At 40.9% G+C, this 21,997-nt stretch overlaps 1 protein-coding gene across 1 annotated transcript; it reads right to left on the bottom strand.

Annotated features, from left to right (window-relative positions):
• Positions 1-15,499: 15,499 nt before the first annotated feature.
• cldn5a (claudin 5a) lies at positions 15,500-21,497 on the bottom strand. The gene has a single exon (XM_062025602.1). The coding sequence runs from the start codon at positions 21,375-21,377 to the stop codon at positions 20,730-20,732; it is 648 nt and encodes a 215-aa protein (XP_061881586.1). The 5' UTR covers positions 21,378-21,497; the 3' UTR covers positions 15,500-20,729.
• Between the last annotated feature and the right edge of the window lie 500 nt (positions 21,498-21,997).

Below are 21,997 nucleotides of genomic sequence, written 5' to 3'. Positions count from 1 at the left end.
CATGCTTGATGGAAAACCTCAAGTTTAGTCGCGCGCCATTTGCGTTCCAGTTTTCTACATGATCATTTATGAGCTCTAATTTCTTCTGTAAACCATGGGGTGCGCCTTTTAGGGGCCCTTTTTTGCTTTAGCGGTGCTATACTATCAATAATTTCGCGCAAGGCATCGTCAAAGTTGTTAGTGAGGTTATCAATAGAGCCGACATAATTTGGGAATGGTGCCATTACCGAAGGCAGTAGGTCAGCAAGAGTCATCGTTGTGGCAGCATTAATGTTGCGGCCGCTATAGCAGTTATTATTATTATTAGCTTGTTGACAATGAGTCAAAACTTCAAATTTTATAAGGTAATGATCGGACATTACTTTAGTATATGGAAGTATCATAACTTTGGAGGTGGTGACACCCCTGACAAGCACTAGATCTATTGTATTACCGTTGCGATGCGTGGGTTCATGTATTATTTGTGTAAGACCACAGCTATCAATTATGGTTTGGAGCGCCACGCACTGAGGGTCCGATGGGGTATTCATATGGATATTAAAGTCCCCCATTATGATTATATTGTCGGCGTGCGTCACTAGATCAGCAACGAACTCTGAGAATTCACTGATAAAGTCCGAATAGGGCCCAGGGGGGCGGTAGATAACAGCCAGGTTGAGAGGTAGCGGTGTGACAGACCTCATAGTAAGCACCTCAAACGATTTATATTTATGATTTAGGTTAGGGGTAAGGTTGAAATTTTCATTGTATATTAGTGCGACACCCCCTCCCCTTTTAAGAGGACGGGCAACATGCGCATGCGTATAGTTAGGAGGAGATGCCTCATTGAGCGCAAAAAATTCGTCTGGTTTGAGCCAGGTTTCGCTAAGACCAATGACGTTAAGATTGTTGTCTCTAATGACCTCATTAACTAATAACGCCTTGGGAGACAATGATCTTATGTTTAAAAAGCCCATATTATAGGTATTGGGCTGTTTTGACGAGTTTTTGTTAAGATTATCCGTAGTGGCAATATTAACAATGTTGCGTTTATTATGCGTAGTGCACTTTAAATAGTTTCGACCATATCTAGGAATTGATATGACGGGAATTTTCCGATTGTTTGCTTGGTGCTGCAATAGACTGGACATATCATAATTTGCCACCTCAGTAGAATGCATGTCCACCCCTGACACAGACACAACAGAAAAAACATTATGTGAATTGTGTATTATTCTAAGAGAATTGCTATGCGTACATGGATTATCCAGCCTGGCGCTGGCTAGTTCTAGCTTAACTGACTCCTCACCCGGACTAACAGACATTGTAATTGCCTGTGACCGGGCTTGCTCTAGTGTAGTCAGCCAAGTGAGACTTAAATAGTAGTCTATGTTTCTAGACAGGATGATGGCGCCTTCCTGGTTAGGGTGAAGGCCGTCTCTCATCAGCAAGCCTGGTTTGCCCCAGAAAGAAGGCCAGTTATCAATAAACGTTAGTCCCTGTTGCCTACAGTAGCTAGACAGCCACTTGTTAAGCGAGACTAATCTGCTATACCTCTCATCATTGCCTCTCGCAGGCAGGGGGCCAGAGACAATTACTCGATGCCTGGATATCTTTCTGGTGAGATCACAAGTCCTGGCTATGTTTCTCTTTGTAATCTCTGACTGTCTCATTCTAGTGTCATTGGAGCCAACGTGTACAACTATATTCGCATAATTAGTGGTGCGATTAGCCTGTCGTACGTGTTTACTAGGCCTGTTGCGAGTTAGCTCCCTAAGATTAGCTTCAATGTCAGGTGCTCTGGCCCCTGGGATACACTTTACTGTGGCTGGTTTGCTAAGCTTTATGTTTCGGGTGATGGAGTCCCCTATGACTAAGGTGTGGTGCCCGGTAGACTGGGGTGTAGGACTAGCTAAAGAGCTAAATCTATTATGCGTCTCAACCGGTACACCGTAGCTTGTAGGCCGCTTAGGACTGCTACAAGCTGGGCTAGTTAGCTCGCTACAGCTAACGCTAGCAGATGTGTCCGCAACATCTAAAGTTACGACATTACTCTGCTCTAACTGGCGGACACGGCCCTCTAGCAGAGCCAACCTCTCCGTGAGTATGGTGCAAGACGCGCAGGAAGCCATTACTCACAGTGTTTTCTGTCACTGAGTGAAGTTCCTGCTGTCCTCAGGGAAGTGGCCGCGGTCTGCGGGAGTAGCTTCCTACTTACCTTCTGACCGGCGCTGCCTTTCTCCGCGCTAGCTTAGCAGCTAGCTAGCTGAGGAAAGGGTGGTGGGACAGAGATCGGGTGATTTGCAAGTTAAATAGTACCACTAAATATGTTTGAGAAGTGATAAAGAAAGCTGTAGAACAATTAAAAGCACACAGATAGAGCGATACTTAGCCTTTTTCGCAACAGCGAACAGACGGTGAGCAGTCACGCTCATGATTTAATGTCACCCGCAACATTATTTTTATGTTGGTCTGACACATAATTTTATTGTGGTCTGCCATATCATTTTATGTGATCCAGAGAGTAATTTATGAGGCCAGCCAAATCATTTTATGTGGCCCACCACATCATTTATGTGGCCTGCGAAAGGCTGGAAACAAAGGAGTTTCTGGCTAAATGTATTTCTTGGAATTTTGACAAAAATATGCATATATTCTATACTCTAATAACATCCGATGTTCCAAGCATTTTTTTGGTTATCAAAAATAAACACTTAAATATCCGCTTGTCATTTTGACCTACGATTTCAAAGCAAGCTATCCATTAATCTGTAAAAAAAATAAAAAAAGTGTTGCCTTTGCAAATTGTGTAACAAAGCTATTATACGTTAACTAGAAATACAATGTGGACCATGTTCCGTACCTCTATTGTCGAGGCGGCCGATTGGAGCTGTGGCCACAAGGTGGTTGGTAATCCTAGAACCCGCTGGTGTCCACCAGCGGTGAGGGAGTCCGTTAAACTGAAGAAAGAGTCCTTTTGGGTCCTTTTGGCTCATGGGACTCCGTAGGCAGCTGACAGGTACCGACAGGCTAAGTGGTGTGCGGTTTCAGCAGTCGCAGAGGCAAAAACTCGGACATGGGAGGAGTTCGGGGAAACTATGGAAAACGACTTCCGGACGGCTTTGAAGCGAATCTGGACCACCATCCACCACCTCAGGAAGGGGAAGCAGTGCACTGTCAACACCGTGTATGGTGAGGATGGTGTGCTGCTGACCTCGACTGCGCCTTTTGTGGATCGGTGGAGGGAATACTTCGAAGACCTCCTCAATCCCACCGATACGTCTTCCTATGAGAAAGCAGTACCTTGGGAATCTGTGGTGAGCTTTCTTATTTCTGGGGCTGAGGTTGTCGAGGTAGTTAAAAAGCTCCTCGGTGGCAAGGCCCAGGGGGTGGATGAGATCCGCCCGGAGTTTCATAAGGCTCTGGATGATTTGTCTTGGTTGACAAGACTCGGCAATATCGCGAGGACATTGGGGGCTGTACCTCTAGATTGGCAGACCGGGGTGGTGTTTCCTCTCTTTAAGAAAGGGAACCGGAGGGTGTGTTCCAACTATCGTGGGATCACACTCCTCTGCCTTCCCGGTAAGGTCTATTCAGGTGTACTGGAGAGGAGGCTACGTCGGATAGTCGAACCTCGGATTCAGGTGGAACAGTGTGGTTTTCGTCCTGGTCGTGGAACTGTGGACCAGCTCTATACTCTCGGCAGGGTCCTTGAGGGTGCATGGGAGTTTGCCCAACCAGTCTACATGTGCTTTGTGGACTTGGAGAAGGCATTTGACCCTGTCCCCCGGGAAGTCCTGTGGGGAGTGCTCAGAGAGTATAAGGACTGTCTGTGGATTGTGGCGGTCCGCTCCCTGTATGATCAGTGTCAGAGCTTGGTCCGCATTGCCGGTAGTAAGTCGGACCCATTTTCAGTGAGGGTTGGACTCCGCCAAGGCTGCCCTTTGTCACCGATTCTGTTCGTAACTTTTATGGACAGAATTTGTAGGCACAGTCAGGGTGTTGAGGGGTCCGGTTTGGTGGCTGCAGGATTAGGTCTCTGCTTTTTGCAGATGATGTGGTCCTGATGGCTTCATCTGGCCAGGATCTTCAGCTCTCACCGGATCGGTTCGCAGCCGAGTGTGAAGCGACTGGGATGAGAATCATCACTTCCAAGTCAAAGTCCATGGTTCTTGCCCGGAAAAGGGTTGAGTGCAATCTCCGGGTTGGGGAAGAGATCCTGCCCCAAGTGGAGAAGTTAAACTACCTCTGAGTCTTGTTCACGAGTGAGGGAAGAGTGGATCGTGAGATCGACAGGCGGATCGGTGCGGCGTCTTCAGTAATGTGGACGATGTATCGATCTGTTGTAGTGAAGAAGGAGCTGAGCCAGAAGGCAAAGCTCTCAATTTACCGGTCAATCTACATTCCCATCCTCACCTATGGTCATGAGCTTTGGGTTATGACCGAAAGGACAAGATCACGGGTACAAGCGGCCAAAATGAGTTTCCACATGGAGAGGAGCCAGATGAGGTGGTTCGAGCATCTGGCCAGCCGGGAGACATAGTCTTCCCAACGTGTCCTGGGTCTTCCCTGGGGAGGTGTTTAGGTCACGTACGATGGGTAGGAGGCCACGGGGAAGACCCAGGACACGTTGGGAAGACTATGTCTCCCGGCTGGCTTGGGAACGCCTCGGGATCCCCTGGTAGGAGCTGGACGAAGTGGCTTGAGAAAGGGGAAGTCTGGGCTTCCCTGATTAGGCTGCTGCCCCCGCGACCCGACCTTGGATAAGCGGACAAAGATGGTTGGATAGAAATACAATTTCTGTAGAAATTGTGTGTGAATGCCCCAAGGACAGTGTGTGTATATATATATATATATATATATTTTTTTTTTTTTGTCATAAAAACATACAAGACTGTATTGATTTATATTGATATATAATGTAGGAACCAGAAATATTAATAACAGAAAGAAACAACCCTTTTGTGCGAATGAGTGTGAATGAGTGTAAATGGGGGAGGGAGGTTTTTTGGGTTGATGCACTAATTGTAAGTGTATCTTGTGTTTTTTATGTTGATTTAATAACAAAATTAAAAATAAAAATAATTTTTTTTAAAATTTATTATTTCTTGTGCGGCCCGGTACCAATCGATCCACGGACCGGTACCGGGCCGTGGGCCGGTGATTGGGGACCACTGTTCTAGAGGAAAGTTCTGTGGTCTGCAAAATTGGCCATAGAAGTATGCATCCCAGAATTAACTTACCAAATTAACCCTTGTGAGTCAGTCCATGCTTTCGGACAGTTGGAGAATTGAACCAGGTCTGTCTGCTTGGAAGCCGATCATGCTAACCACAGTACATAACAGCCAGGCTTTCAAAGCAGTTTAGAAGACTACCTTTTTGGCTAATTTCGAGTATAAATCAATGTTTTTTCTTTACGATAAAATATATTTATTCATAGATGTTAACATGTTTTTAAAATATTTGTTTTTTAGGTCCCTTCCGGGGTTCAAACCCATATCAGTTGGATGAAAGGCATTCGTGTTGGCCTCTCAGCCAAACTGCCTTGCTGTCAAAATAATGTCCGACTTTGTATGTTGAAGGGAGCGATTTAGCCGTTGAGAATGACATCTAATTACCTAGAATTCTCTGCTGCAACAGTACAACCTTTTCAGCCCACTGTTTTTCAGCATGGTCAATTTGAAGCAATAAATACAAGAGTAAGATCTGTTTTATTTATATCTGAAGAGAACTGGACCCCACATAAGCAAGAACTTGATGAACTCGATGATAAAAAGAAGAAACCTCGAACAGAACCCAGGTAGAGGAGTGTCAAAGATTGTCTGTAGTTTACAGTGCTGCCTGCTGGTTTCCAGATATAATGAATCAAAAACGCTGCATTTATTTTTTGTGAATTTAAAAAAATGTCGTACATGTTTTAAAATCTTTTGCTGTATTAAAATAAAACATTTTCCAAGCGTAAGTCGAATAAAGAGTGGCCAAGTTTGACCTCCTACGTGGGTTGGAGTTGGTCGCCAGTTGACTGGGCCTGTGTTAGATGCTCAGTGGGATGAAGTCTCATGAGATTAGCTAATATCTCCTGTCAATCACGATGATGGTTGATGCATATTTTCCTTGATCTTGCTTTCAACTCCAAATTGTACCACTTTGGAGCTTTCTATAATGTTCCGTCAAATTGTCATTTATGAGGTTTTAAATTCTACTTTTGTACCTAACTTTTTACACTAATGTATGCCGGATTCAGTGAGCATGTAGAAGAGCCATCACCGAGACAACGGGGCACTAAAGGCTTTTTGTGGCCCTATTTCAGTCTTTATTTTTACTCGAGTAACCCAAGAATTGTGCTTCAAAGTTTGTTTCGAAGACTTGTAAAAGGTGACTATTTGGGTGTTAGTTCAGGTCTTTAAACAGTCATAAACAGGTTATATGCTCCAGTTACACTGCAAAAAAAGCTGACTAAATATAATATAACAAGACTAAAGTTTAGGGGAAAAAAATACAAAAAACCTTTGAAATTATCTCCGCATACATCTAGTTAATTTTACTAGAATAGACATCTTCAATTAAAATCTGACTTTTAAGCTAGAAATAAATATATTATTTTGAAAACAAGCATTAGTCAACTTGCAATTCCTAAATGAAGCATCCTTGGCCACAATGGCTGATCGATATACTTAACATTTAATAGTTGTTATGATACACTATATTGCCAAAAGTATTTGGCCACTTGCCTTGTCTCACATATGAACATGAAGTGCCATCCCATTCCTAACCCATAGAGTTCAATATGATGTTGATCCACCTTTTGCAGCTATTACAGCTTCAACTCATCTGGGAAGGCTGTCCACAAGGTTGTGGAGTGTGTTTATAGGAATTTTCCACCATTCTTCCAAAAGCGCATTGATGAGGTCACACACTGATGGTGGTCGAGAAGGCCTGGCTCTCAGTGTCCGTTCTAATTCATCCGAAAGGTGTTCTATCGGGTTCAAGTCAGGACTCTGTGCAGGCCAGTCAAGTTCATCCATACCAGACTCTGTCATCTGTGTCTTTATGGACCTTGCTTTGTGCACTGGTGCACAGTCATGTTGGAAGAGGAAGAGGCTCACTCCAAACTTCTCCCACAAGGTTGGGAGCATGGAATTGTCCAAAATGTTTTTGGTATCCTGGAGCATTCAAAGTTCTTTTCACTGGAACTAAGGGGGCAAGCCCAGCTCCTGAAAAACAACCCCACACTATAATTCTGATAATTTGGATAGGTGGCCAAATACTTTTGGCAATATAGTGTATATGTTGTTCACATTGTAAATATGAAATGAAACAGTTGCAAACTGAAGGGGACTGATTCTTCCAACTGGAAAATGATTTTTTTTTTTAAATAATTATGAGCAGAGGTGGGTAGAGTACCCAAACATTGTAAGAGTAGTGCTACTTTAGAATAATAGGACTTAAGTACAAAACCCAAAACATGTGTGGTTTTTGCTTGGTGGTGAGACAGAATTTGCCATCAATCCCACGTGGGTGCTCGGCATTGTTCCTGGGTGTTCGGGCCCCGAAGCACCCACAGGATCGGCGCCTATGTCCTTGGGATTTTGCAGAATCTCCAAACAAGATTTTACATGCGGGCAAAACCAAAATATCTTATTTGAATAGTTATATTCTCAATTATAGCATTTTTAAAATAGAATTGACAAAATGTAATTATTCTGGCTAAAATTAAGATTTGGATGTTAAGTCATTGACTAAAAATCAGTAAATAGCGCTTAAATCTGGGGAAATTTCTACAAAATATTTTTTTAATTTTGGCAATTGACAAATAATTTACAGTCTATAAAAATATTCAATTTATGGTTAATAATTCCTACTTCACGGAAATTAATTTACCACTGCCAGGCCCATAACCAATTAACAGCAATTAACAAGAATTTACTGTAATAGTCTTGGTGACCAGAAGTAGATTTGGCCATGGGAGCCTGAGTGTGTGCATAAAAGACACAATAAATGTGTATCATTATTTTACAAGTTCTGTAAATATTTGTTATTACTATTAATAATCACATATTAACAATAAGCAAAATGACTACATTGACAACTACAATTTACTTTGATGCAATATGTTCGATATTCATGTGTAAATTTACATACATCCATCCATCCATTTTCTACCGCTTGTCCCTTTTGGGGTGGCGGGGGGTGCTGGAGCCTATGAAAAGGTTAAACAGAAAATTTGGTTGATAGGTACAAGGGCAATGAAAAATGTTCGATATCTCCTACCACATTGAAGCCAATTCAAAAGTGCCATGAGGCTGCGGCCTTAATTGAAAAAGTAAAGAAAACACAATAAATGGCCATAAAATGCAAAAAAACAAAGAAAGGAAAAGATTGGGCTACAATATAAAACTAGGGTTGCTTTACAAATGCGGTTGTAAATCCGTCACGATGACAGCGTTCGAAGCGATGCTAAATTGGCAATTATCCCTGTAGGATTTTGAAAGGACGCAGCAGCAACGCGGCTAAACCGAACTAAAACTATACAAAGGGCACAATGACTCACGGCTCAATAGATGTCTGTTAAAGTAAAAACAAATAAACACCTGCAGAGCACAACGACCACGCTGATGATCAGGGGCCGTATTTATCAAGCTTCTTAGAATTACTCCTAAGAAGTCTGCTAAGAGTTGACTTAAGAGTAAAGAAATTCTTCGCTGAAAGCTGCACTTAAAAGTTAGTTATCAAGCGTCTTACTCACACTTTCAGCGAAGTGTAGGACTGAATCTTAAGTGTCACACTCAGAGCTGAATTACGACATTACTATGTGCCGTAAATGGAATTTTAGGTGACGTCATTTCTGTGTCCATAGAAATGACCAATCACGGAAGGGAATCCCTTGTCTAAGAATAAAGAAATATCTTAGAAATATTTAAGTGGACAATGGGAGTGTATATTTTGACAATAAATTACAAAATAATACAAAACAAACAATATTGGCAATGAATCAAAAATAAATGTTTCCTTTTTGTTGCACCTTTCCTGCTTCCTGCTCCCAGACCGTAGTCGAAGAGCGCAGGGGAGACACTTCTCCAGGGCCGATGTATGCTGGGGCAACACCCTTCACTTTACCCGGCAGTGGGTCTCCACAGCGGACGACTTTAGACTTTAGTCCGGCGATTAGTTGCAAATCTTGCTTTATTGATTGCTTGCACACAGCCAATCCAACACAAAACAAACTAGTCCCCGCCCGCACTCACGCTACCTCTCCCTCTCTTCTCTCGCCCACACACTCACTGACGTCACTCACCTCACATGCTGTCACCTATTAAAGGGCCACACACACATACGCTACTCTCATAACATTTTCTTTCCAATTCATTAATTAGGCAACTAATTTGAAACTGATGTGGGTGGCTCTATATATAATAGCCCACTGCAGCCACATGCAGAAATCAACATGGAATCGAAAATTATTAAATCTGTGACAAAAATAATACCCGCTCTGTCTAAACGATACCGTTTGATCAGCTGCTCGTCATCAAACAAAGATGAACGTTCGCGCACGTCTCTCTCGCCTCAGTGCCATCCCCTGCTGGCAACTCCTAACCACTTAAGACACCTCTGAAGGTCTCTTAAATATCGTGGAGAGTAGGAGTGATTCTTAGACTTAAGAAAGTTGATAAATAGCTTTTATTCTTAAGTTTGAGAGTAGGACTAAATTTCGCAAATTCTCAGGACTTAAGTGTAAAATGGCACTCTAAGACGCTTGATAAATACGGCCCCAGCTACCATAACAATGTGACCCTTCCTATACACAACCGCATAGAGCAGGGGTGTCCAAACATTTTGACTTGGGGGCCGCATTGGGCTAAAAAAATGTGGTTGAGGGCTGAAAGTTGACTGCATGTAAAGTAACTATATATATATATATATATATATATATATATATATATATATATATATATATATATATATATATATATATATATATATATGTGTATATATATATATATATATATATATATATATATATATACATATATATATATATATATATACATACATACATACATACATACACACACATACACAAACACAAACACACGCGTTATATCAATTGTAATATAATTGGATATTAAGAGTATACGAAGGTTTGACTTCTACCTTGTTTACTTCTGTGACAACCTCCTTAAAGTTTTGTAATTAATCAGAATTATCAAGCAGCTAAAATGCACAAAACATGGATAAGTAGGGAGAGTGTTAAGCATTTTCCCATCACGCTTTGTAATATGTTATCTTTTTTTAATGGTGATTGGACGTTTTTTTATAATATCCATATCTGTTTACATTTTGTGTTGGTTGGCTTTTTTTGTGTTTTTTTGCTCCATCATTAGGGAAGGTTGTTTGCATTCGGTCATATAAATAGATGCTGCACATTCCATCCATCCATCCATCAATTTTCTACCGCTTGTCCGTTTTTGGGGTCGCGGTGGGTGCTGGAGCCTATCTCAGCTGCACTCGGGCGGAAGGCGGGGTACACCCTGGACAAGTCGTCACCTCATCACAGGGCCAACACAGATAGACAGACAACATTCACACTCACATTCACACACTACACTGTAAAAAAAAATCCTATTTTTATGGTTAATTTACTCTAAATTTCTACTGTAATTTTTCCATTTTTTTTAAATAGTTTATAAAACTGTAGAATTGAAGACATTATCTGTAAATAAACAATCCGCCTGTTATTTTAAGTAATATGCCAGTAATGACAAACTATGTATATTTCTATTTTTTTTACAGAAAAATACCAAATTAATTATACATAGCATTTTCTGTTTTCTTAAATTACTTTCAAATTCATGTAAAATTACAGTAATTATCTTTCATTAAATATGTAGCTTGTTATATAAAAGTCTATGTCCATACTAACAATCTAACACAGGGGTGTCAAATTCAAATACAGAGTGGGCCAAAATTTAAAACTGAACAAAGCCGCGGGCCAAGGTTGAACAAAGTAACCTCTAACGTACTCTACGAGCTATCGTCACGTCCGCTTTTCATCCATTCTAACATCGTTCAGACCCAGTCACAAGATATGTGCGGCTTCTGTACGCACACACGAGCGAATGCAACGCATACTTCATCAACAGCGATGCAGGTTACATTGAGGGTGCCAGTATAAAAAACTTTAACACTGTTATAAATATACGCCACACTGTGAATCCACACCAAACAAGAATGACAAACACATTTCGGGAGAACATCCGCACCGTAACACAACATAAACACAACAGAACAAATACCCAGACTCCTTTGCAGCACTAACTCTTCAGGGACGCTACAAAATACACCCCCGCTACCACCAAACACCCCCCCCCCCCCCCCCCCACCTTGTAGCGTACCGGAAGAGTTAGTGCTGCAAAGGGTTCTGGTTTGGTGTGGATTCACAGTGTGGCGTATATTTCTAACAGTGTTAAAGTTTTTTATTCGGCTACCCTCAGTGTAACCTGTATCGCTGTTGATGAAGTATGCGTTGCATACTAATGTGTGTGCGTGCAGAAGCCACACATGTTATGTGACTGGGCCAGCGCTGGCTGGCTGGCTGGTTGGCAAACTTGGCCCGCCCAGAGTTTCACACCCATACTGTAGAATAAAGGTATTTTTCTGCAGAACTGTTTGCATCGTCACTTTATTAAAGGTGGTTGATCTTAATAATTTAGTAAAAATCTGTAAAATTACGATATTTTTCCGCAAAACGTTTCATGAAAATTTCTGTAAATATAATGTTTTTGATCATTATTTGGTTTACAATGTTTTACTTCAATTTTATGGTTTTCGTTTGGCAGCCGTAGCTGCCAGTAGATGACCGTTTTTTTACAGAATTTTTTATTACAGTGTAGGGCCAATTTAGTGTTGCCAATCAACCTATCCCCAGGTGCATGTTTTTGGAGGTGGGAGGAAGCCGGAGTACCGGGAGGGAACCCACACAGTCACGGGGAGAACATGCAAACTCCACACAGAAAGATCCAGTATTTGACAAATACAAAAACTCATGTTGTCCACCAGATTGTGTCAAAATAGCATTTAAAATTGTATACTTTTAAAATGAATATAAGATTCCTTATTAAACTCATGACATCTCACTGGCCAATTTAAAGACGCTGGCGGGCCGCATTTGGCCCGCAGGCTGTACTTTGGACACCCCTGGCATAGAGTATTTATGCCAGGGTTTCCCATGCCGCCTAACCCTGTCAAAAAGTTTAATAACGATTGTGCAAGCATCATATCATTACTTTAAAGTCATGAGCTCGTTAAATCATCGAAGAAATATCCAGATCGAGTCAATGTCCACCCAACCACCAACCCCTTTCTTTGAGAAGCCCCAGCTGTGCTATTCAGTCATCTCCCCCCCACTCCGCTGACTGTATGCATGCCATATTTTCAACTTTGAAGAGAGCATATGACCCGCTAAGACTCTTAAGTGACTAGAAAAACAAGTATGGATAAGCTTTTGGAATCCAGTCACACTTTTGAACATGGAAGGGGGAGGCGGCTACAACGTGGAAGATGCTGCTGTTCGACATCTTAGCGAAATGTTTCTTAACATCACGATAGGGTTGTCCGGTATACCGGTATTAGTATAGTACCGCGATAATACCAAATACTATAACAATGGGACCCATTACCTCCCTGCTTGGCACTCAGCATCAAGGGTTGGAATTGGAGGTTAAATCACCAAAAATGATTCCCGGGCGCGGCACCACTGCTGCCCACTGCTCCCCACTGCTCCCCTCACCTCCCAGGGCGTGAACAAGGGGATGGGTCGAATGCGGAGGAAAAATGTCACCACACCTAGTGTGTGCGTGAAAATCATTGGTACTTTAACTTAACTTTAACTTAATAATTAATCATTTTCGGTACGATGCCGCCTCTGAAAAGTACCAGTCCCCCACACCCCCGCGCCCGCGTCGTCATCACGTCGAGTCACTGCTGGTCAACGAGCAGAGGAGCATGTTCGGCGGTGCACAATCACGGAGTACTTACAAACAGACACAGTGTGTAGACAGAAAAGGGAGAACGGACGCATTTCGGCATAAAAACTAAAGATAAAGGTGAAGTTATAACACTGAAACGCCCTCAGGAAGAGATGCTTTAAGACATGGCTAGCTAGCTAGCAGCTAACGTCCAGCCCCAGTTGGCAGTGTTTTAGCTACTTCTATATCACTAATCCTCGCCTCCATGGCGTCAAATAAAGTAAGTTTCTTACAAGTATCATCCTTGCAGGACGAGGAATAGCTAAACATGCTTCACTACACACCGTAGCTTACCGGCGTCAAAATGTAAACAAACGCCATTGGTGGATCTACACCTAACATCCACTGTAATTATATCAAGTACAGGCACGTATCTAGTCGATACTACTATGATAACGTCGATATTTTTTGGCATCACAACATCTTTTGTTTTAAAAAAAAATTCATATTATGTTATATGTCCCTGGACACTTAAGGACTTTGAATATGACCAAAGTATGATCCTGTAATGACTTGGTATCGGATTGATATTCTAATTTGTGGTATCCTCCAAAACTAATGTAAAGTATCAAACAACAGATGAATAAGTGACATACTTGCCAACCTTGAGACCTCCGAATTCGGGAGATATGGGTGGGGGGCGTGGTCGGGGGTGGGGCGGGGTAGGGGGCGTGGTTGGGGCGTGGTTAAGAGGGGAGGAGTATATTTACAGCTAGAATTCACCAAAAGTTTCATATATATATATATATATATATATATATATATATATATATATATATATATATATATATATATATATATATATATATATAAAAGAAATACTTGACTTTCAGTGAATTCTAGCTATATATATATATTTATTATATATATATATATATATATATATATATATATATATATATATATATATATATATATATATATATATATATATATATATATATATATATATATATATATATATAAATAAAATAAATACTTGAATTTCAGTGTTCATTTATTTACACATATACACACACATAACACTCATCTACTCATTGTTGTACTTGAAAGTGCAATGCTTTGCAGCCAGAAGCACAGCCTTATATACTACATACATACTAAATACAGAGCAATGAAAACACAGTTGTTCTACTAACTGTACTGTGCTTGCTGCTTACATACTAAAAAATACAACAACACTTACCTTTCACTTATTTGAGTAGCCTTTGTTCTGCCATTTGCCTACTGGCGAGCGATCTCTGAATCCGGGAACATATCCTTCACGGATTTGTTGAAGACATCCGCAAATGAGAACGGGATGTTGCTTCCAGCTATCAGCATAGCCATCTTTGTCTCGGCATATGTTACACCCTCGGGTCTCCATTTAGCGAGGTGGCCCATAATACTGGACTGGGACCGGTGCTGCGCTGCCCATTCATGAGTGACTATATCCGTTCGGCCACCGTGTTCAATGGAGAAGTCTGTTCTACAAAATTTACAGGCAACATACCCCTTCGAACTGCCCTGGATAAACTGAAATTCTTGTTTCCATTCGTTTTGGAACTTTCAAGCGTATTTCTTCATCTTGCTCGTCGTCGGCGTCGCCATTGCTGTATCTTCCTCGTCCGCATGGAGCTGGAGGGGGCGTGGCCTCCAGCTCCGGCTGGAAATCGGGAGAAAATTGGGAGAAAATTTGTCCCGGGAGGTTTTCGGGAGAGGCGCTGAAATTCGGGAGTCTCCCGGGAAAATCGGGAGGGCTGGCAAGTATGATAAGTGATTATTACATTTTAACAAAAGTGTAGACAGAACATGCTAAAAGAGAAAGTAAGCAGATATTAACAGTAAATGAACAAGTAGATTAATAATTCATGATAAATGACACAATATGTTACTGCATACGTCAGCAGACTAATTAGGAGCCTTTGTTTGTTTATTTACTACTAAAAGACAAGTTGTCTTGTATGTTCACTATTTTATTTAAGGACTAAATTGCAATAAGAAACTTATGTTTAATCTACCCTAAGATTTTTTGTTAAAATAAAGCCAACAATGCAATTTTTTTTGGTCACTTTTATTTAGAAAAGTACCGAAAGGTATCAAAACAAATTTTGTACCGGTACCAGTACCAAAATATTGGTATCGGGACAACACTACATCACGAGTGCATTTGCTTTGGCCTGTTTTGTTTTTTTTGTAAGTGGGCGTGGTCTCTCTCAGGACTCTTCCCAATGACTTACTGGAAGAACACTTTTCAGCAACTTTCCGCAGCCCCTAATTTGAAGCCTTTTCACTGACTGCAAGCGTAGATGGGTGGATGGGTGGATGAGGGGGTGCTCTGAAAGGGAAAGGTGGGGGGTTGTGGAGTATTGTGCGCTTGAACAGCGGAGCCCCACTCAAGCTGAATGGGCATTGTCATCTGGATTTCTATGGATCACCAAAATACTTTGGGGAGGGGGTTCGTGCAGACGCATTATGGTGGGAACATGTCTGCTTGGGGAATAAACTCGCTCAAGTCCAGACAATATAGTGTGTTTAATCTCAATAATAATAATAAAAAAAAGGAAACAATATTGCAACTTCTTATACATGAAAGTTCAGTCACTACATTAAACAACAAGACAAGAAAACAATTCCAGGAACTGAACCAAATGAAACAAGACTTCCTGTCGCCATCTTGTAGCCAGCAGGTGCTCTCAGTAATGGCAATAAACATCCCGATTGGGTCCGGAATTAGACATGGAATGCCGTTATAATTCCAGCACATGAAAATATACAAAAGTGTATTATAGACAGGTGTGTATGTCCCCATTACCGTTATGGAGGAGTGCAATGTTTTCGTGGGAGGCAAAGCAACAGTACTGTACAGCAGTGTTTTTCAACCACTGTGTTGCCCGTGATTATGTAATTTCACCTAATTGGGTTAAAAATATTTTTTGCAAACCAGTAATTATAATTCGCAAATGTGCCATTGTTGAGTGTCTGCATTGTCTAGAGCTCGGCAGTGTAACCATGTAATACTTTTCCATATCAGTAGGTGGCAGCAGGTAGCTAATTGTTTTGGAGATGTTTGTTGTGTCATCTGCAGCGGGAGGCAGGGTGCAGGTAAAAAATGTATTTTACGCTTAAACCAAAAATAAACAAAAGGCGAGTGCCGCTAAGAAAAGGCATTGAAGCTTAGGCATGGCTATGCAGAACGAACCTAAAACTGAACTGGCTGCAAAGTAAACAAAAACAGAATGCTGGACGACAGCAAAGACTTACAGCGTGTGGAGCAGACAGCGTCCACAAAGTACATCCGAACATGACATGACAATCAACAATGTCCCCGCAAAGAAGGATGGCGTCCGCACAACTTAAATAGTCTTGATTGCGAAAACAAAGCAGGTGTGGAGAATAGCGCTCAAGGAAGATATGAAACTGCAAAACGAAAATACCAACAAAACAGGAAAAAACACCAAAATAGGAGCACAAGACAAGGACTAAAACACTACACACAGGAAAACACACACAAAAAAACTCAAAATAAGTCACATCGTGATGTGACAGGTCGTGACAGTACACCTACTTTGAGACAAGAGCTATAGTGATGCACTGTAAACCCGAATAAGTAAGCAGAATCTCAAAAAAAGTGAGGCAATCAGTTGCCACATATTTTTTGAGTTCATAAACTCAAATATTTGAGTATATCAGATTGTAAATATTTGGAGTTTATGTTAAATGTACTTTTAAATTATAATTGAATTAAACTTACCAATTAAGCCAACTCAAAAATGTTCCTCCTGGTGTCTGCTGCCTGAAGAGGAAGTGCATGCAAATGCTACAAAATAAAAGCACTTCCTCTTGTGGTTGCGTGTGCGTGTGCGCGCGCGTGCATGTAATAATTTATATATACATACACACACAGAGTATAATTACAATACAAATCTATAATGTGATTGATTCATTCTTAATTTATTCCTGATTCGATTTAATGATTTGTTCTTTCAAAATAAGACGACTTTATGTTTAATCCACTGAGTTTTAAGTAACTGTGAGTTAATTACTTTAAGTAGCAGTTACATAATCTGCTGACAAGTTCATGTTAGTTAAAAATAACAAGTTTAATAAACTTAAAAAGAAGGAAAAAGTTTTACTGACACTCAACATTTTTAAGTAAGTACAACATTTAACAACTTTTTAAGTTTACACTACTTATTCTAATTAATTATTTGGAGCATTCGGGTTTACAGTGTTGCTTGGTTATGGTTTAAATTCATATCCAACAATTGCGAGAACGACTTTTTTGGTAACACTTTAGTATGGGGAACATATTCTAAGTAACAAAGACTTAATTTAGAGTTATTTGGACTTTAGTATGGGGAAAATATTCTAAGTAACAAATACTTAATTTTGAGTTATTTGGACACTAGGGGAACATATAAGGGTTAGTGTTAGGGTTAAAGTTAATGTACCAATGATTGTCACACACACACACGAGGTGTGGCAAAACTATTCTCTGCATTTGACCCATCACCCTTAATCACCCCCTGGGAGGTGAGGGGAGCAGTGAGCAGCAGCGGTGGCCGCGCCCGGGAATCCTTTTTGGTGATTTAACCCCCAATTCCCACCAATAATAAGCAATAATTCTGAGGGTATTGAGGGAAGACTCTCAGTTAATGGCTTACTGGTTGTATAATAAAGCCATGCAGAATAAGGCATTAATAAGTACTGAATAATGACTAATTAAGAGCCAATATGTTACTAATTTGCATGTTAAAAAGCAACTAATTAATGGTGAATATATTCCCCATACTAAAGTGTTACCACTTTTTTTTGTGTGTCAATATCAGCTACTGAGTTTTGTTTTTTAATAATTTCTGCTGGTGGAGTGCCTCAGGATTTTTTCAATGAAAAAAAATGTGCCTTGGCTCAAAAAAAGGTTGAAAAACTACAGAGCCCCTAAAGGGACATGGAGGAAAAAAAATGTTTTGCGAGATCTCGCAATACTTTTTGCAAGATCTCGCAACAGGTGTTTTTCCTATGTCAGTGAACCGGAAGTAAAACAGACACAGCAATGCTGAACCGGAAGTGAAACAGACAAAGCGATGGAGGAGCCTACCCACCATCCGTGGGAGAGGTTTATTGATTTCTATTTTAGTATTGGCCTAACATATAAAGACATCAAATCCGTTTTTGCACGTAGACATGGCTTTGACATAAGTGAGAGACATCTGAAAAGGGCTAGGGGGCTTTCTCGTCGGAATGGGTACTGTGTCTGTTTTACTTCCGGTTCACTGACATAGGAAAAAAACCTTTTGCGAGATCTCGCAAAACATCCATGTCCCTTTAGTGCAGGGGTGTCCAAAGTGCGGCCCGGGGGCCATTTGCGGCCCGCAGGTAATTTTTTAATGGCCCCACGGCACATTCTAAAAATACGATAAAAAACAAAACAAAACCAGTGGTATAAGAGAGCAAACAGGTGAAATGTAACAAGAAAATGTTGCAATGTTTACTCTAATAACACAATGCTTACTCTAATAACACAATAAGCCTTTAGAGGTTAAAAAATAATAATGAATCAAAATCAATGTCATTATGAATTATTGACCTATTCAAGACTCCAATTACGCCACATTAAATATTCCATTTTGAGATATTTTTTGGGGAAAATGTTGCATATTTTATGTTTGCCATATAAAAAAACTGAGCTGTTTTTTTTTTTTAAAAAGAAGGGCCTAAAACGAACAAACAAAAATCATAAACAACAATAAAACTTGTAATTAATGGATAGATCTGAAGTTGATCTCGAGATTATTGTGTTAAAAGTAAACAGTAAACACATTTATAATTAATTTTTTAACACTTTAATGAGTAGGAACCTTTTGGATCCCAATAATTTTAGTGTGATTTGTTTTTAAGTGTCATTGCTCAAAAAATAATAATGAATTAAAATCAATGGTGTTATGAGTTATTGACCTTTTTAAAGCTCCAATTATTATATAATCTCAAATATTCCACTTAAAAATTGTATTGGGTGAAAATATTGCATATTTTGTGTTTTTATTTTTCATTAAAAAACAGGGTGGGTTTTTTTTTCAAAAAGAGCATACAATTTAAATCTTTAAAAACGTTATATTGACAGATAGACCTAAGTTGATCTAGAGATTTAAAACTTGAATAATAATAAAAATCATAATACTCAATAAAGACACATGATAATGACCCCCGCTTGCTTTGATTTTTCAGTGTGCGGCCCCTCAGTGGAAAAAGTTTGGACATCCCTGATCTAGAGATTTAAAACTTGAATAATAATACAAATAATAATACTGAATAATGACACATTTTTAAATATATTTTTTTTACCAAAACCCCTTGTGGTCCCCGGGATCAAGCCTGAGTGGAGGCCTAAATGTAAATGTTGTATACATATATTGTATTGGTTTTTAAAATAAAAAATATAAAAATAGCCCTGCCGCTTGCTTTGATTTTTTAGTGTGCGGCCCTCAGTGGAAAAAGTTTGGACACCCCTGATCCAGAAATTTAAAACTTGAGTAATAATAATACTGAATAATGACACATTTTTTAAATATTTTTTTAGACCAAAACCCCTTGGGGTCCCCGGGATCAAGCCTGAGTGGAGGCCTAAACGTATATTTTTTATACATATATTGTATTGGTTTTTAAAATAAAAAATATCAAAATGGCCCCTCCTCCCCCGCTTGCTTTGATTTTTCAGTGTGCGGCCCCTCAGTGGAAAAAGTTTGGACATCCCTGATCTAGAGATTAAAAACTTGAATAATAATACAAATAATAATACTGAATAATGACACATTTTTTTATATTTTTTTTTTACCAAAACCCCTTGGGGTCCCCGGGATCAAGCCTGAGTGGAGGCCTAAATGTAAATTTTGTATATATATATTGTATTGGTTTTTAAAATAAAAAATATAAAAATAGCCCCCCCTCCCCGCTTGCTTTGATTTTTCAGTGCGCGGCCCTCAGTGGAAAAAGTTTGGACACCCCTGATCTAGAGATTTAAAACTTGAGTAATAATAATACTGAATAATGACAAATGTTTTATATTTTCTTGGACCAAAACCCCTTGATGTCCCCGGGATCAAGCCTGAGTGGAGGCCTAAACGTATATTTTTTATACATATATTGTATTGGTTTTTAAAATAAAAAATATCAAAATGGCTCCTCCTCCCCCGTTTGCTTTGATTTTTTCAGTGTGCGGCCCCTCAGTGGAAAAAGTTTGGACATCCCTGATCTAGAGATTAAAAACTTGAATAATAATACAAATAATAACACTGAATAATGACACATTTTTTATAAATTTTTTTTACCAAAAACCCCTTGGGGTCCCCGGGATCAAGCCTGAGTGGAGGCCTAAACGTATATTTCTTATACATATATTGTAATGGTTTTTAAAATAAAACATATCAAAGTGGCCCCTCCTCCCCCACTTGCTTTGATTTTTTTCAGTGTGCGGCCCTCAGTGGAAAAAGTTTGGACACCCCTGCTTTAGGGGTCCGTAAAAAACACTGCTGTACAATAAGTCAAAAGTGAAAGGTCCTTTAAAAACTGATCATACAAAATATTTCAACTTACAAAAAGCGTGTACCTAACAGAGATACTCCTTTTTGTTTTTGTCTGTGATGTGTCCAAAAAAAAAAAAAAAAGTCCCGAAGATAGAAAATGTCCAATATTGAAGAAGAGAAAAAAAGTTTGTGTGTTGGGGTTAGAAGGTTGGGGAAAAAAGACTCAGACATAATTCCGTTTATCATACTCCCCGTTCGGCGTGGCTCGCTTGGTCGGTGCGTATTTGACCGAGTACCCGGAGTTCCCGCCGGACGGGCAGGAGCAGCACAGCATGGTGCCGCCGATCAGCAGCAGCGCGGTGGCCGCCCAGCCGATGTAGAGCGCGGCGCCGATCTCCCTCTTCTGGGAGGCGGGCACCTGCAGGCTGTAGAAGTCCGAGATGATGCTGTTGGCCATCCAGCAGAGAGGCACCAGCACGGAGAGGCCGCTGACGATGTAGATCACCCCTCCGGCGTTCACCACCCGCGCCTTCACGTACTCGTTCCGGATGCAGTTGGTGCACTGCGCCCCGGCGATCACCACCATGAGCCCCAGCACGCCCATCATGGAGGAGATGATGCAGAGCGCCCGCGCCGCCTGCAGGTCGTGGCTGAGGGCGAGCACCGAGTCGTGCATCTTGCACTGCATCTGGCCCGTGCTCTGCACCACGCACGACATCCACAGGCCGTCCCAGATGGTCTGAGCCACCACGATGTTGGCCTCGATGAAGGCGGTCACCTTCCACATGGGCAGCCCGCACGCCACCATCACCAGCAGGGAGCCGATGACGCACATGGACAGTCCCAGGATCTCCAGCCCGGCCGACACCATGTTCGCTGGTCGTGATATCAGGGGAAGTCCTCAAACTTTTGTCCAGAACTCGCTCTCCTCAAACGGACTTGGTCGTCTTTTTATGCGCTCACCTCCTCGGCTCCTTTGTGCAAGCGTGGAAACAACTGGACTCGCAGTAGCGCCGGACCACCAGTGTGTTTTCTTGGGGTGGGGATGTGGAGAAACTTTCCAACCAATCAGCTGCGGCTGCATCCCCGGTGGGCCAATGAGAGGGCAGGGAAGTTTTGAGGCTGAATAAAGCGGTCCAGCGCAGATTGTGCCTTTTTGAACAATTATTTCTAACGGCTAGGGCGGGGGTCGGCAACCCGCGGCTCTAGAGCCGCATGCGGCTATATAGCGCCGCCCTAGTGGCTCTCTGGAGATTTTTCAAAAATGTATGAAGAATGGAAAAAGTTGAGGGGAAAAAAAATCTATTTTTTGTTTTAGTATGGTTTCTGTAGGAGGACAAACATGACACAAACCTCCCTAATCGTTATAAATCACACTGTTTATATTAAACATGCTTCACTGATTCGAGTATTTGGCGAGCGCCGTTTTGTCCTACTAATTTTGGCGGTCCTTGAACTCACCGTATAGTTTGTTTACATCTAGACCAGGGG

This window comes from Entelurus aequoreus, linkage group LG17 (assembly GCF_033978785.1).
Source record: "Entelurus aequoreus isolate RoL-2023_Sb linkage group LG17, RoL_Eaeq_v1.1, whole genome shotgun sequence".
NCBI lineage: Eukaryota > Metazoa > Chordata > Actinopteri > Syngnathiformes > Syngnathidae > Entelurus > Entelurus aequoreus.
The sequence above is the reverse complement of the archived record's forward strand: the minus strand, read 5'-3'. Positions and strand labels throughout refer to the sequence as shown.